This window comes from Linepithema humile, chromosome 2, assembly GCF_040581485.1.
Source record: "Linepithema humile isolate Giens D197 chromosome 2, Lhum_UNIL_v1.0, whole genome shotgun sequence".
Classification (NCBI taxonomy): Eukaryota; Metazoa; Arthropoda; class Insecta; order Hymenoptera; family Formicidae; genus Linepithema; species Linepithema humile.
Window position 1 is genome coordinate 4,206,915 of NC_090129.1, and position 18,129 is coordinate 4,225,043.

Sequence of the window (18,129 nt, forward strand, 5' to 3'; positions counted from 1 at the left end):
TGTAGAAAGATGAGACACGGTACTCGAGTGGATTTCGGTGGATTCTTTGAAGGACCATAAATCGTTTGCTCTTTCCCAGTTCTTCTCTCTCGATAATAAATCCAAGTCTCGACTTCAAGTCCCTTTTTTTCTTCTCTTTTCCGCAGGTTGCGCTCGATGCGTCGCTAAGTTTGAGGATAACGCTAAGGCAACGGAGGGAGAAACTCGGCAAAGAAAGGCGTGAAAAAGGGGCTCAATTGGCTCTATATCGATGGAGCCGTCCTGATGCAGACCGCGGAACTACGCGGGGATTACTCGGCCTGGCCGTCAGACTAATTCCACCGGCGGGCCCCGGCGATTCCACGGAGCAGCGAGCTACGCCGCTCTCTCATCCCCGTCGACAGCGACAGACCTAGCCACTTCCATTTCCTCCACCCCACGTGGCCGCACCATCACCTGATAAGGTAAGCTCTATCAAAAGTGTATGTTTCTGTCGAATCATATATACTTCTGTTGAATGATTGCGGTATGTGATAAGCGCCTGTTTCAACATGATAGATTATCCCGAAATGATCAACTTAATGCAATTTTCACGTTTTGTTTCGGAATATCATGTGTGCTCATTAATATACAATGTTTTGACGTTATTTCAAAATGAAAAAAATAAATACATAAATTATACATACAACCCAGATTTTTATCTCGTTATAAGCTTAAATCGCATACAAAATGCTTGTGTAATATCGTACGGCAAATTTTATTAGTCTAAACGATCTCATAAGTTCTGCTGAGATTGTTGAATGAGATTATTAAAAGACATGAAAATCTTTGGAAGCTTTATATATGTGTATGCGTAATAAATTGTTTTGTTTAGCTTGCTTGCAAGTTTAATAATACATATAATATAAAAAGGCTTGTTAAATGTAAAGCAACTGTTTCGTAAATAAGATTTAATCGCTATGATAATGCGAGAACCATTTGTCTAGTCCGATATGTTGATTAATCTCTTCATCGGGTTATCGCACTACTATCTGATAAAGGTTCACCAATTGGCTGCAAATACATTGGAAAGCACGCCAGGGTATGATCTAACTACTCTGTCCACACTCGGTATGTTTGCACGGGAGCTTAAGATCCTTAGTAGTAGGCGGTTTGCTTAAAGACATTGATGGACGAGCGTGTATATGCAAACTCCACCAGTCCATTTTACGCCATACATCACGTGATAATCGACTTGAATAAGAGCAGTATGCGTAGAAACCAATAGCGTATCGCGATATCAACAATTACTCTGTTTAAGAGGTATGCTCGCCTCAAACATTTCTCGAGAAATTGCGTTTCGCAAGTTAGAAATGTTATCGTAAAGCCGTCCAAGAATCCTACTTACCGCAAGCTCTACAAGGCGAGCATAAGTTTCACAACAAAGTAATTGTGAGATATTGCAATACGCATTCCTAAAGAGATCATATTGTAGAAATACAGTTTAATAGTTTCGCTTATGTCCGGAAGAAGCGCACTGAATAATAATAATAATGCTCGATACCGGAATAAAATGTTATTTTCAAGCATTTTGCGTGTTCAATATTTAAAATCTTCTGATTTGCAATATCCATTTACGTTACATATATTATGAATTATATTCGTTATTAAAATTTTAATAAGACATACAAGATTTAAAATTCTTTTCCACTTTGTTTACCACATAGTTACGGTATAAAATAAAATTACTTACGCGAATATTAAATTCTTTTGCATTCGTGCTTAAACTAACATCAACAAATATAAAACTTTTTTATATTTTTTGTCGCATACCTTATTATAATAGTTCTTTCCATCTGCTTACTTCTGTTTCAATCTCGCCGAAAGCATCGTGCTTGCACCGAATTAGAATACAAGCTGCAATGAAATAAATTTTTATATTAGAACATTTTTCTCTCTCTTCTAAAAGAATCATTATTATACAATTCATCTGAATAACGTAACGAAACGTTGAGGAAATATATATTTTACATTATATCAAAAATACACGAAAATGTGATGCAATAACCTAAGTTCAGTGAAGTAATAACAATTTTTCGAACATATGGAAAAATAAATATCAACAACTAAAAACCCAAAATATGCAACGCACGCAGCATCATGCGTATTATTCTATTGCTGGAGGCAAATATGAAGCTCGCAATATTCGAGATACCTCGAATTATTGCATGACACTCTGCGAATGTCGCTGCGAATGAATGCACTCGCACAATTCTGTGTCATCTCATAAGTACGCGTTACACTGGTACTCGAGTCTAACGAGATACAGCATTCTCAATCGTATTTAGGAAACTAGGTCAGCGATATAAAAATTCTAATTTTTTTTGTACTCCGGTAAACTGAGTATTTTGTCTTTCATTAATAAAAAAAGTATATCTATACTTATAAAAGAAAAGCTTTAAAAATAAAAAAAATAAAAAAAAAACCAATTAAGTTACTAACAATTAAGTACTAGTAACAGCAGATTTGAAATTTCAATCTTTAAACTTCCTTGATTGCACAAGCGCATAAATTTTTTTGCTTTTATTTCACAGTCGTTAGGTTGTTTTGTACCGGGTGTCGGAATTTAAAATATCGTGAGCTGCGTTTTTATTTCGTAGCATCAGCGATAAAGCTCGATATCCGCACAGCGCGGAATTATTCATCAAAGATCTAAAGGGCGCTTTTATTCGTCGATCGCGTTGAATTTCGTGCACCGCTCACACAGATGAAAAACCATCGTTGAGCTGACCTTTTCGCGCGGCAAATGTTAAACGATGAGCAAAAAATTGCACTATGTTTCTTTGGCAAATTGGCGCATTCGAAACGTCAATCAGTGGCGATGCAGCTTCAAAATGCATGGTCACAATATTACGCAAAATAAATTGATTGAAATATTCACCATTAACCATCTGTAAACTTCATCATACTGGATTTACACATATTTAAATTATAATTCAGGCGATTTAATAAATATTATGTTAATATTGAATTCAAATGTAATTGAATATGAAGATTATCGCAGTTCATTAGGCGTGACCTGATTGCAGCGCGTGTTTTATATATAAATTTTGACGCTACATGCTTGGGGCGTGCATGCAAACATGGGACAATACGTGTAATTACATAATATGAAAAAGAGAAACAGTTTCTACCAAATTTTTATTAATACCGACCAAATAAAATTATGTAAATATAATTTTTCGGCTCGAATCTTTAAAACCTCAATACAGATGAATATACGAATCTTTTCTATTAATCTTTCGACAATTAGTCAAAAATATCACTTATATGAAATTTAAGTAACCAATAAATAACTCTTCCGCATTCAACAATAAATAAAATCTGCATGACGTGTATAATATTTCTGACAAAATGTAACAATAAATATTACAAAATGCTTTACGTACAAGAATTACTGGCAAAATGTCATTTTAGAAAAACTTGTAGTTACAAAACATCACTGCTTTGTGTTTATATTAGAATTTTTTATGAAATATGACTTTCTGTGTTCTTATTTTTCTTGTACGATTATACACGTTATCGGAAAATCCTAAAGCAAAGCCATTTTATTTTATCTTTTCTGCGCTCGATATCATGTTTAAAGCATCAGTTCGGGATATTTTCTCTAAAACATTGTACATTCTGTATCGTCTTAAAAGAGATCTTTGAACATAAAATAAAAATATAAACGGGACATTATGACGAACATAGATATAATCATTAATTTTAATATAATTTCAATATTATCAAAATATGTTTCTCTAACAGTCACAACAGAAAATAATAATGCCATTCAATTTTCAATAAAATTTCATTGACTTCTCCCTTATCTTTCAGAGCTGGAGAAGCGGCCGCAGCCGCAGCCGCCTCGGAGCTCTGAGGAGCTGGAGGATCTGCACAAGCTGCTGCACTTCCCCGAGGAGGTGGCGCTCAGGTTGACGGAAAGCGAGTACCAACTATTCTATCAGGTACCACCGCATGAGTACCTAAGGCACGTGGCACAGGATCAGACCACGTTGCAGAAACCACCTGCCAGGCCACCCCCGTCGCCGAGTCGCAGCTACAGCAACCCCAGCACCGCCAACAGCTCGACCCAAACCGAGGACGAATCTTCCTGGCCTGTCGTCACGGTGTGCTCCACCGTGCAAACTCTCATCGATCGCTTTAATGAGGTACATTAATTTGCTCGTATTCACGCTCTTCACGAATCAATCTGTTTACCTTCACGACGGCACGCGAGCGCTTGTCGTTTGTGAGAGACGACACGACGGACTTTGTTTCGTAAATTTGTCTTTAATGATAAACGAAATGCCTTATCATAATATAGAGCGCGAACAATGAAAAAGGAAAGTGATAATGTACCGTAACGATAATGTACCATAGTAATAAACACAATCGGTGAAAGACTCCGCGCCAAGAACCTCCGGTCTTCAGTCTCGCGGGAACTCTCATCAGCCGTTTTTAATGAGGTATCCACTTCTCCAGTGGCTTTCCGTACGTTTTCGCTCGACACTTTCACCCTACTCTAGTCTCACAAACACATCCACACACACGTACGCGGTACACAGATACCATCTGACCTCGCATACTCGTCCCCGCCACCCTACTGTCATTTCCTCCTTTAAATCCTTGCGCAAGGTTGAAAACGTTGGGTTCTCCATCCCCCCCTGCTTCCCGCATCGTTCTCTTTACCATCGTGCTAAACAAAAGCCTTGGAATAGAGAGCCGTTGGAAAATTCTAGATGACATTTTTCGCGGAAAACTGCAATGTGTTCCTCAACTTCCTTGCAAAAGAATAACTTTATTTTATTTTGTAAAACGTAAAAATCAATAAAAGTCAAAGTAGTAATGTGATAAAATTATAAATTAATATATCAGTCGTTGCTTATGCCACATTTCTTATATTATTTTAATACCGAATTACACATAACTAACTTGACAATTAAACACGCGTTTGCGCTAATGCAAATATTGGAAGCATCAAACTTTCACAATCGCGTTCATAATCGACTTCAAAGCGCCATATATTAATTACTTGGCATCGAATCTAAAAAAAACTGAAGCATAAATCGTCGTAATAAATTTGCATTCAGGAAATACAAAATTATCATATATAAAGATATATAATACATAATCATTAATGAAACAATTATTACAATTGTTAATCAGGTAAGCACATGGGTCACCCACGCAATCACCAGCGGTGCTACGATAGAAGAACGACAGGCGGTGCTGTCCTGTCTGCTACGCGTCGCTCTAACCTGTTGGAATACCGGCAACTTTAATTCAGCCATGGAGATAATTGCCGGTTTGAAGTAAGTACATACAATATTTGTCGAAAATATCGTCGTTAAATCCCCTTCTTAAAAAATCAATCTTTGAATCACTACCTCTTACTTTCTCGCAGTATACGTACATTTTATTCATAAGCCAGACACTCAAGCTTGTATCGCTTCGACTAAGTACGAAAATCATAATATAATTACTTGGGTTTCCGCACATTACGGAAGCCCATCCATCTTCATCCACTATAAGCATCTAACCGCAGGGCAAAGTTGCTGTCGACACCGATAGATCATTACGGAAGACGACCGCAGCACGCATCGTGTCAGTCTTGAGTTTCGATCGGATTAGAGACTTGGCTTACTGTACGCGCAACTATAATTGTGCGATATAACAATTATAATTGGTTGATTTATTAAATTAGCACGAAAATTACAAGAGAATCGTAGCAAGTGTCACACTGTTCAAATATTGAATAACTAATCTTATATTTGTAATAATCTGTATCGCACGTAGAATCTTAATATAATAGTTATCCAATTAGTCGCTCACGTTAATTTATGCACTATTATTTCTAATATATAATTCCCTTTTTAATTATTAATAATTATTCCCTTTTTAATTATATTATTCTCCGTGTATAATATAAGTTCTTATCTCTGAATTTGCAACCCATGAATTTCAAATGAATAAATTAGGAATTGAGGCAAAGTATGTCTAATATGTGCACAAACACGTACACTAAAGACATGTGAAACATATATAATCCACACAAGTTTGTGATACTAATCCGAAACTCAAAGCTTTTCCTAAAACTTTCTTCGATATGTCACATGACGTTGCGACTCCGAGGTCGCGCTCGCTCAATTAATCTTCATCAGTGAGAGTAAAGGAATCTTGAAATCATATTTCTCTATACTGAGACTTCTTTTTCATTCAGATTTACTGTTTCAGAGATGAAATGTATACACTTCGAGTCTTATTTGTTGTGAACTACTAGAACAAGTCAAAAAATAAAAAGCCTTTTTGTTTCTCAAGTCAATTTGTGTTATTTCGCATAAAATAAAATCTTCCAAGAATAGAGTAATAATCGTGAGAAATAACGAATGTTCAATTTTGGAAACATTTGTAAATGTTCTGAAATTATTGAAGAATTTTATGCTCAGTTGTTTTTTAAGAAAAGCGATCTTCGATTCATAAATTTAACATTTATTATTGTATTCTATGTTTTATCGAGAGCATTTCGTAAAAGTTTTATCAAGTTACCACAACACGTAATTCATTCTGCAAATGTTCCTCGGTCCAATACTCTGCTTATTTCCCGAAACCACTCAGTGGCGTAATCGTATTATTTCACAAAGAGTTCTTTCGAAAATGCGACCTATTTCAAACCGATATTTCAGAAGTGGAATAATATTCCATTGAAAAACAATTCGAATAATTTTTAGTGAATGTGTACCATTAATTTTCCAAAGATCAACAAGTGTAATTAAAGACCGGTTGTTCCAACTTTTTAATAGACTTCCCTAAAATAAATATCAGTAAATATTAGTAATTGTTGTTCTATCTGTTGATAAAGTTTACCTGCAGGTTATATTGTTATTACCATGAGATTTTACTCGGTATTCCAACTACCGAGGATTACTGATATTTATTTTAGATAACTGAGAAGTAAAATCTACCGAGAAGTTGGAACAACTAGCTCTAAATTGCGCTTTGTAAAGTCATCTGTAAAATCGTTCTTCTAAAGATTTAATAATTCATTCTCGTCCCATGCAAGAATTATTGAAAAAGAGTATACAGGCGATGTCCGTACGACAGATATTAAAAGCGCCTCACAAAATTTTCAAGAATGTAGCACAGCTTTGAAAAAAATTCACTCGGGAAGTTGATTAATCGTCGTCTTTTACGTATTTGTCATTTTCTATTATCAAATTTGGCATAATTTATATTAAACATTTGCTCTTAAAATTCATTTGCTCATAAAGCAACATTTCGTTTCAATTTACCAAAAATACTTCAAGAACTTTCTATATGAAAGAGGAGCTCTTTATAACCGATATAAGAACCGATTCTAAAGAAGAATAGATACTTTATTAAATTTCTTATTTCTTTCCCAAAAAAAACTGCTTGAAAACTTGCTAAATTTACTATTATCAAACATCTGTTCTAATTGACGTTTTACATGCAAATTAAAATGTAGAAAACATCTTTGAATATTTCAAAAATTTATTTCCATAAAAAGAAAAATATAAAGCAAAAAAAAAAAACGACCGAAATTTATTTCCACTTCAAAAGTTTAAGATCGCGACTCCCTTAGCCGCCAATAAATTTTTAACTGCTTTTTGTACTGCAGTATTACTGATAGTACGCAGTTCTAATAAAATGTATTATATATCGATATCGGCAGCTACCGACTCTAACCGAAAGGTCATAACTATCGTCCGTTCAATCGCCAACTCGGAAGCTACAAAGGAAATTACATCGATGAGGGTAATATCGCCGGTAACAGAAATTCTAGAAGAACCTGCGTACCAGTTTATGCCCCCGTTCAGTCATCATTCTCATCTTTCTCGCGAATAACGACGCTCGTCACTAATCGCCGTGCTTTTTACGCCCGCAAATGAATTTCGCCATAAGTGGCACGGTAGAGAACCTTTATATTTGTTCCCATCGGAAGCCGGTGTGTGTAAAAATAAAATACTTTTTATTGCCGAGACTGTAAAGTTATACATCCTATGTGTTTGCCCCGTAAATGAGAAGATAAAAGTTTCGTGTGCGAATATCGTTTTCGAAACGACCGTTGCGCCACTAGCTGTTCTGCACACGCTTGGAATATTCTCAACCATTCAGAGCTAATCGGTTGCACTGTGGAGAACGTTTAAAGAGAAAAGATAATAAACATTATAATAATAAATGCTTCGTGATTTTAATAACTGCTAGTGTACGAGGCAAAAAATCTATCTGGAATACAAATAGCTGTTCGATATACTGGCGACTGGATATTATACTTAAAAGATTAAATCCTATTTAAATAATATCCACTGATCGTTTGATTTATGATAAATTATACACGTGTTTCATAAGTAATTATTCAATTTTAAAATGGATTATTTAAAATTATCATTGCATTATTAGCAATATTAATAATGTTATTGCGCATTACTTTTAGAATACTTAAAAAATAATGCACATTTTTGTTGTCAAACGATTCAAAACGTAAATCTGGAAACATATGTTTCGATTGCTTCGTCTAATTGCGGATGAACATTATTGTGTTGCAGGTCCAATAAGCTGAAGCCGTTTTGGCACAGTGTAAACGAGCAAATACCGGTTATGGAATATCTTTCCTCCGCCCTTCTGTCTTCCGAATATGAGCGTGCGCTTGCCCGTGCTCTCGCAATGCCGGAATGTCCGGTGGTTCCATTCTTTGGAGCCTTCTTGCGCGAGCTACGAGAAGTCATTGCATCATGCGATATAAAGGTAAATACAAAAAGATTATGTTATTTTTATCATTCATACAATATTGCACTTTATATGCTCTAACAAAATTAAAAAAAAAAACTTGCATGAATAATATTGGTGTGTCGTTCTATGCTGTCTTATTATAAATAGATCAACGTTATTTCAATTTATTCACATAAGCACTGCTATATATTATACATCAGCGCTTGCATCCTAGCTTTTCTTCCACGCTAAAATATTTACCGAGTAATTTTGCGTTACTTGAGCCTGCTACGAAGATTACATTTATTATCAACGTAAGAGGAGGATTGAATAATCAAGATATTCATCGAGCGGAAGATTATTAATTTAAACAGAATAAGTCGCTTAACTTCGCCGATTATCAGTCGATCTTTTCATATGGTCAAGCGTATAAAATGCAACGGAGAAAAAACAGCTACGTTGAGGAGAAAATTCATAAGAAATTAAATGCTTTCGCAGAAAAGTTCAAGTATGTGTTTTGACAACCAGCCAAAGAAATACACGAATGAAATCCAACGATCTCAAACGCATCACAACTGAAGCTGCAGAATAACCAAAAGAACAAAAGCAGTCAATGACACGACGAGCGAATATTTGTCTATTTAAAAGATGAAAAAAGGTGTACTATGGCAAATTGATTCACAGAAGAGAAACTAAAATTGGAATAAATTTAAAAAAATATGTCAAAACTTAAAAATGCATATTTAAATTTGCAAAAATCTTATTTGAGAAAATAATCTGTCAAACGTCGTACTAAAGACGTATGAAAATTCAGAGAAATTCAATTTTCGATAGTAAACTTTTTATTGATAAGACAATTATATCGATCACAAGTGTCAGATAAAAAAAAATCAGTGTAATATCTGAGTAAAAGTGCAAAGTTAGCGATTTAAGCACAATTACTTCGGGCGCAATCACCAATAATTGCACAACAAAATTCTTCGATGAGCTTTCATGAAGAGTAGCAATATAATGGAGAGCAGTGGTGGAAGTGACACTTTAAAAGCGACAAGGAAAGGGGTTTCTATCGGCCTCCAGCAGCTACGATGGTTGTAGGCCGGCGGAAACTACTTGCTCTTGTCGCTAACGATCATCATTGGGGAACGGAATAGCCCTGTCTTCTTCACTTTTACAGCGTCACATTATTCGGTGAGAGCACATCGAGCTCCCGCAATGAAAATCGCTGCTTCTAAGAGTAGCCCATGAAACTTAACTTGCGCAACGGGTTCACGGAGTCGCCGATCGTTAAAACCAAGCACGCGTTTGGCGTCGCCAAAATTGTAATTAGACTTCTATCCGGTTCCAGCCACGTGAGAGTATCGTAAAGATACAGTGTAAAGCATTAAAAAAAAAAAAAATAAATAAATGTTTATCAGGTTTGTTAAAATAAGTGATTAATATTTACATCTACAATGCATATCTCTACATGCATTATCATGTATAATATAATAAATTCTCGGTGAAATTGTACACAATTATGCACCCCATTAATAAAAGTAGATAAGAAGCTTACGAAATAATTATTCGCGTCTCGACCCATTTGCATTTTATTAAAATAATTGTTAATTATATTCAAATGAATTCAACATCGATTAATATTATGAGAGCAAAATAAGCGACACATTTTGTCTTCTAAACTATTGAAAGTGCAGTGTAAATGCACCTCATTATCACTATTCCCCCTTCCCCCCTCTCTCTATCTAGAAGATAATCTGCCAACTGAACGTATACGACGCGGAATGTCGCGGCTCGCAGGTGGAATTTCAAATCGGCATCGACGCGGCGCAAGGATATACGCCAAGCCGATGTGCATCGCTCTGTTATCCCGTTATGTTACTGGTCGCACCCTCATCGGCACGTACGCTCTGTGGCGTACATCTCCATGTTAAAGGGGGAGGAAGGGTAATGAGGTTGAACAACAGACACTGTGAAAGTCGCTTCATTCGTCCGGCATCACGTCCGCCGCGAATAGTCTCAAGCTTTAAACTTCGAAAAACAAAATGTTACGTCTCTGTTGCCGTATTTTTTGCCGATTACTACCTATAGATAATACCAAAAGAATAAACAAATATACTTTCCACAGGAACAGTAATAAATTAATATGTAAAAGAAATTTATATAGGTACAAAACTTTTTTTATTAAAAAATTTTTATTAAAAAATTTTTAATTTTAAAGTTTTTCTGGTTAAGACACAATATTGTCCTCTGTAAGGTTTATCAATAGCTTACTCTACCAGCAAATAAAAAATAACTTTTACATATATTATTAATCTATATTATAAATACTGGATTAAAAGATTTGTGTTATAAAGATTATTTTGGATATTTTTGATTAAGTATATTCTAATTTTTTGTAATTTATAATAACTTGTTAATTATAAATTAATTTTATTGCACAGTCCATAAAATGCACAGACACTGGCAAAAAACACTGGCACAGAAAGGAAAACGAGACACTTTCCTCTCAGTTTTTCAATGTTCACTCACGTGTACAAGATATCGTCGAGTGATTTACACTTGTGAAAAGGCACTTTATATGTTAGTACTTATCGAGACACCCAATGCTCTTGTTGATGAACAGGCGAGATTTCGAGAGCATCTCAAGAGGAAATTGTAAATGATCGATTTTCGTTTTAAAAACAAGACTTTCGAGAACAGAGAAACAGCTCCATTACTCGGATTATCGAGAGTCTGCGTTCTTGAAATAAAATATATCTTGTCAAAAGTAATAATTGTTCCTCAGTATCTTAATAAATATCTAAGACGATGTAAAATAACACATATAAAGCAACAGCAATTGTTATCAAATTATTAGTGTAGATAGGTTCTAGAAAATTTAACGGAAAACCTTCTGAGGAATATCTTTGACTCGGCATGTTTCAGCCTCACCTCGAGTACAGGGAAAATCGCGAATCACCACGTGGTAATGTTAAAGAGCGCGAACCTCAAGAACACGTGCCTTTGTCTGCGCCGGCTGCCAGAATTGCCGTCGAGAGTAATACAGAAACGCCATCGGGATGGAGTTCGAGAAGTGGCTTCTTGAACAAACCAGAGAACCCCGCTGTACACGATACAAATTCCGTTCTCGACAAAGTTGCCCTCTTTCATAAGGTAAAACAAGTATTCAATTGATCAGCTATATACCGATCTTAGGGCCGGTTCTTCCAACTTTTTGGTAGACTTTATCCCTCAGTTACTTAAAATAAATATTAGTAAATATCAATAACTGTTGTTCTATCTGTTGATAAAGTGTATCAACGGGTTAAATTGTTATTATCAAGAGGTATTATTCGATTCTTTAATCACCGAGTAAGAATTACTAATATTTATTTTAGATAACTGACAGGTCTATCAAGAAGTAACAACCAGTCCTTAATAATAAATAATTTGTAATGTCGCATCAATTGTGATTCGTTATATTGCTTATATTCAGGTATAAATCGAAGAAAATAAATATTCGAATAAACAACACTACAATTGTTAGCTTCAAACATTTATCAAATTAACTAGATAAATAATATTACAATATCATTAAACTTTATTGATGCAGAAATAATTTATTTCATAAGTTACGTAGTGTATCAAACTTTTATCTTTATACCGCCAGCATTATTTATTCAAGCAATTTTCTCCGATATATATATATATATATATATGTTAAATGATTTGATGGTTTTAACGAGAAATATCTTTCTTGTAAGCATCGGCATGCTCGTGGCAGAGACGCAACTACTGGTTCTCTACATCGCACTCTGAGCGTTCACACGACCGCAATCGAGCAAACCTACATGGCGGAGGAATGCGACGAGAACGACTATCATCTCGATTTGGACTCCTACAAGCCTGTACAACCGATCAAAATCGATCATGGAGTCGCTTTGTTTCCCGTTGCCGCGCCACACACTGGCATGGATCTTCATCTCTTACAGGTACATTGTTGTATTCTACAGCAAATTCATATTTTACACGGAAATGTAATTTTATCAACTTCACTGTTAAAACTATATATATTCACGAATTATTTACAATATGTCTGCTTCCACTGTGTAGCTTTTATTTTATAGATAAATATTTCAATTTAATTAAAAAAAGATAAATATTTTACCCAATTAATCATAAAATTTAAATTCTCTAAATCATTTGAGTAATCATTTGTGTCGAAATAATCAAGCAGAGAAAAATAAAAATATTCTCGTGGTTTAAACAGTTTACGACAGAGTTTTACAAATCACTGTACATACAAGGAAATGCAAATAAAATATCTATATTCAAATTACTTAGAAAAATTTAAAAAAGTTAAAAAAAATTAATTGTAGAAAGCAACATTTAGAATAAGGCTGGAACAAGAAATTCGAACGTTTTGTCCAAATTATTCGAACAGTTCAAAGCAAAATAAATGAGCGTCTAGCCATCTCGGATATCTCGGACATAAGCAGCTTCGAACGTAAGCAGCAATTAATAATTGATCTATAATATCGACTAGTAATGTGTAAAGATTCGAATAGATTAAGATTCCAAATTTTAGAGTATATAAAAAATGATCACATTTCAAGTTAATTAAATATGGCATTCAAATCATTGACATTTTAAAAATTTCCACAATGCAATTCCCGCTTTATGAAATCGTGCAATACTTGCGAGCATTCGCACACTATTTTGCGTCTAAATTATTCATCAAAAACACAGACGCTTTGTCTGAGATGACTGTGATAGTTTTGAAATTGTGAGACTGACGTCACACAGCCAATTGTATATATGACATCACGATACTGCACGTGAAGTGCATTGCAAATATTGAACGTGCAGGATTTGTCGCACAATGCGAAGCGATGCCAGGTTCGCTTTTGATCCTGACGCGCCGTTACGGTTGCAGTAGAATTGGATAACATTGAGGTGGTTTTCCCCTGCGATCTATATCGCAATGTTTAACAATATGTTATTTGACGCGTCATTAGCAAATTACGCATTACGCAAAAATTATTGGACGATAAGCCCAGTGTCTAAATTGGCAGCCCACATTACAATGATATTATTATAAATCAAAACACATCACGCATATTATATTATAAACCATAACACGTAAAAGCATACTGTTTGCAAGTAGGACAAAACATAGAGATATTTGGTACTGCAGTATCAAATATCCTTCCAAGTATAGATTTTTTGATAAATTTCAATCACACCTTTTATCGTAACATTTTCTATTTGAATATAAAACATAATAAATGAAAAGAATATTTATTACATTCGAAAGTTTTATTAAACTCTCAATGTTGAGCCATTAATAAAATTTTGTTATCTATTCCAAACATTTTTATAAAAGTTGAAGAAGCTAAACTTAATAAATATTTTTAAAATTTATTTGAGAAAAAAAATTTAATGTTACTTAAAAAGAAACAAAGGAAATATAATCTTTTATGCAATGTTTTTTAAACGATCACTTATCAAAGAAATAATGCAAAACGATATACATATAACGTCTAATAAAGTATGTACATTGTAATTATTAAATATTTACATTGCAATTATAAATTACTTGAAATAAATAATACATTTACAACTATAAAATTATATCAACGTATAGATTATATTTAATATATATAATTAATATGTCATTAATATTAATTTACTGATCGATGCAGAAAATTGAGATTTATATAACAGAAACATACAATATCAAATATAATTTAAATTTTTTTTTCATAATACTATCACATCTAACTGCGTCGAACGCTAGAAAGAAATTCCTATTTTGCTAAGAAATTCGAAAACTGCCTTTGAAATTTAAACACCTACGCACGTATACCTTTTTTCTTTGATATTATAGCCAAAGAGAGATAGAAAATCCTTAGATCGTAGTTTTCCGTCCAAGTTATGTGAGTCACAAAAGAAAGTATCGGAAGAATATTCGCGTCTCATATTATATTGGCTACCTTAGCAAATCTCCTCTTGCCACAGCGCATAATCGAAATAAAGAAAGTAAATAATTTATATTTGTACAATCTGTGTATTGAGAAGAGTGTACAGATTTTCATTAAAAAATGCCGATATTTGAGAAACTAACATCATCATACAAATATATTACCACTGGACGATTTCGAGATATTAATGTTGCGATGACGCTTCTTCCATGGCGTTGCGTCATTGAGATAAAAGATACTGTCAGCACGTAGTTTGCCGCACATCAAAAGAATTTCAAAGGGGCTAGCCTTATACCCTATCCCTGACAAACCTCGTGGAAATTAGAGAGGAAACAGAAAAATGCGCGAAAGGATGAGACAGGGAGGGAGAGAAAACTCTCTGCGGCAAACGAATCAAAGGACTGATGAAAAAAATGTTGTAACGCAGCACGCAAAACCAGGTCATCCTTTTGAATCGAGTCACCAATTGTCAGCGTTAATTGAGTGGCAAGAGAAAAAAATGGAACACGTTGTATTTGTGGAGAAAATAATTCATACAAATAAATTTGTTATCCATCACGAAATTCATCGCAACACCGATGCATTATGAAATTCTCTGTATTGCTACGCAGAGTTCTTGCAAGATATATAACGTGTGGATCCACATAGGATCCATGTCGTAAGTGAGGATATTTCGGCAGAAGTTACACAAAGTTTCTCGATTCAATCTCTTCACGGATAACCTCATAGAGAGAATTAGTTTAACAATAACATAAATAGATATATGTATGTACATGAAATATCAAATCATCCGCAAACAATTACAATTACTTTTATTTATGAATTCTTTGACTAAAATCAATCTCGATCATATTTTTAACAAACATCTAGCTTCTGAAATATTTTTTTTATTTCTAATATAGAATATTTTAACAACTAAATCTCACATTATATTAGTAAGATAAAAAGTTAATAAAATCCACTTGGGTTTAACTTTGAATAAAACTTTGCTGTAATTATGTATTTGGGAATTTTTAATTTATTCATATACTTCTTAACTTATGTTAATGAAAAATCAGCTTCAAATTGCGTCCAGTATACATAATCAAAGAGAATAGCCAAATATCTTTAAAATGTTCTATATTCGAAAAGCGATCTCGTCGTTTCAAAAGCGTCATAAAAATTGGATGACAAATGTCAAACTTTAAAACGTGAAGTTTACGCTTGAGTTAGCGCCTTTTTAACAAGCCATCATAAAAATTGCAACTCTCTGACGTTTAAACAAGGATGATACTTTTTAATGGAACAGCATCTCTGCCGTAAACACGAGAAATCTAAAGGATAATTCGATGTAGCGACAAAAACAGAAATGAATAAAAATCCAACCGATATAAATTAATATAAAAAATTAAATTAAATAATTAAATTCGTCATTGATAGTGACAAAAACTGAAACTCATTAACAATGATATAATTTTGTTCAATTTTGACATGCACAAACAAATTTCTCGTTATTCATCTTATTATATTCCTTATTCATGATAATAAAAAATGTAATGGACTTGAAATATATTATCATGCGTTTATAACAAAAAGTTAAACTAAAGATTCAATATTAATATTAGTATCGATATATTAGTAATATATAATGTATAATTCCTTCCTGTAATAACTTAAATGCAAACCTACATATGCTATTTCACGGGATGTTATAAATTTAATTATCTTCAATTAATCACCGATAAATAACTTGATTCAAATAAATGAATTTATATCTACATATATTACGAGTGTACGTGCAGTAAGTATTTAGTACATGTATGTTGTACTAAAAAACAACCAAATAAACGGCATAATAAGTACATTATGAGCTCCATTAATGTTATAAATGTATTCACGACATTTAATACTTTGTCACAAGCTTGGTGCGACGCAGTCGCGAAAATGACCTCGTTCTAGCGAGTGCCTTGCACGCTGAAATTAATATATTTATATTTACGCAGCAGACGCCCGTTTTCTGTTTTTAAAAATAACGACATTATAAAAGTAATTCATTTGCTGCTACATAAAAATTGGTAGACAAACGCTTTAGACAAAATCAAATGTGGGCTTTATACTTTGTGTTTACATAATATTTTTATCGATGAGATGAAAGTATAACAATGTTCAAAAGCTTTTATGTATAAATTATGTTGTTTGTTTGCAAATACTAATTGCTAAATAAAGAGCAATGATTAAAAGAACAATTAATTCCAATGTCAAGACATCAATGGTAAAAATTCAATTAACTATGCAATATTAAAAATAAAAGCTTTCCCTCCCCAGCAGTTTTTTACAAAACTTTAACATGACATGTCATTTATTAACATGTTTAATACTAAAAAATTGAAAAAAAATAATAATCTTCCTCGTAAAATGCTAAGGAAAAAAAAAACAAATAAAAAATATTTATGGCAGCGATACGCAGACATATTGTGAAATTGTGTGAATTACGTAGCCAAAGTAATGTAATACATAAAATATTCAACGGTGAAATATCTTTATCGAACGCATAAGACATACGATACGGTGTGTTATTCATCTACATATATTTTCTAAATAATTTATGTCTCAGGTGCTCCATCATGGCACGACTTTGGTGCATTGGGATTGCGAGGGCGGTACATCGAGAACGGCATTGGTATTCGCGCGCGTCGATCGCGCCTGTAGCACTTTCGTTTGGGAAAAGCCACCTTGGAGTCCCCTTAAAACGGCGCAAGTCGGCGGTACCGCTCTCACAGAATTTTCGCTGACCGCGAATCCAGAGGACACGGTGCCAGCGGGCCTAGTCAGTAGGTACACGCAGCCGCAGGCTGACTGCGCTTTCGTCACTTTGGAAGAAGGATATCTGGACCTAGGATCGGTGAAGGAAATAATGATTGGCTGCTGCGACCGCGACCGAGAGGCTGATCTCAGAAGCATCTGCAAGAGATACGGCCTACCCGGCTCCGACTCCTGTATCGGCCTCATGTACGGATCCAACCTTCCGGACAATCGACTGATTTTCCTACTTTGCCCTCCCGCCCTTAGCAAGTATGTATAAAAAACTTTACTGAACAATAGAACACAATATTCGAAATAACGAGAAATACTCCGAATAATTATTGTATAATCGATGAATATATTATTCTAATGAATCGCTTCTTGCGCCTTTAATTAAAAATATGATGAATAATTAGAAATATGCCTCCGCTTTATAAAACGGATTTTTCTAGGTGGTAAAAATTTCTTAACATATTAGAATTAAAGATTACTTCGCGAATATTTTTTTGGTTTAAATTTAATTGTTTTTTGTATGTTACAAGCTCCGAGTTTGCCGCGCAAGTTAATTAATGTATCATTAATATAATTCTTTCTTCCCTATAGAACTTCCCACATTGAATGCATTAATAATATATTATTAATGACGTATTATTGAAAA

At 34.1% G+C, this 18,129-nt stretch overlaps 2 protein-coding genes across 8 annotated transcripts in view; one reads left to right on the forward strand and one right to left on the reverse strand.

Moving 5' to 3' along the window:
* LOC105673878 (uncharacterized) overlaps positions 1-18,129 on the reverse strand; it is a 148,704-nt gene that overhangs the window by 109,504 nt on the left and 21,071 nt on the right. For 5 of the 7 annotated variants that reach the window (XM_067350379.1, XM_012369835.2, XM_012369836.2 and 2 more), the window contains one exon: positions 1,792-1,875. The exons of 1 other annotated variant lie outside the window; for it this stretch is intronic. The gene's annotated coding sequence lies outside the window, so the exon portion shown is untranslated. Of the gene's footprint in view, positions 1-1,791; positions 2,094-18,129 lie in introns of those variants that run through there. One more of the 7 variants, XM_067350376.1, reaches the window with a different exon arrangement.
* Positions 1-18,129, forward strand: part of LOC105673877 (1-phosphatidylinositol 4,5-bisphosphate phosphodiesterase epsilon-1-like) — a 93,488-nt gene that overhangs the window by 63,336 nt on the left and 12,023 nt on the right. Inside the window, exons 4-10 of the mRNA XM_012369831.2 lie at positions 147-443; positions 3,838-4,172; positions 5,170-5,315; positions 8,568-8,766; positions 11,653-11,880; positions 12,471-12,698; positions 17,284-17,741. Coding sequence (XP_012225254.1) covers positions 5,293-5,315; positions 8,568-8,766; positions 11,653-11,880; positions 12,471-12,698; positions 17,284-17,741 — 1,136 coding nt within the window. The 5' untranslated portion in view covers positions 147-443; positions 3,838-4,172; positions 5,170-5,292. The remainder of the gene's footprint in view (positions 1-146; positions 444-3,837; positions 4,173-5,169; positions 5,316-8,567; positions 8,767-11,652; positions 11,881-12,470; positions 12,699-17,283; positions 17,742-18,129) is intronic.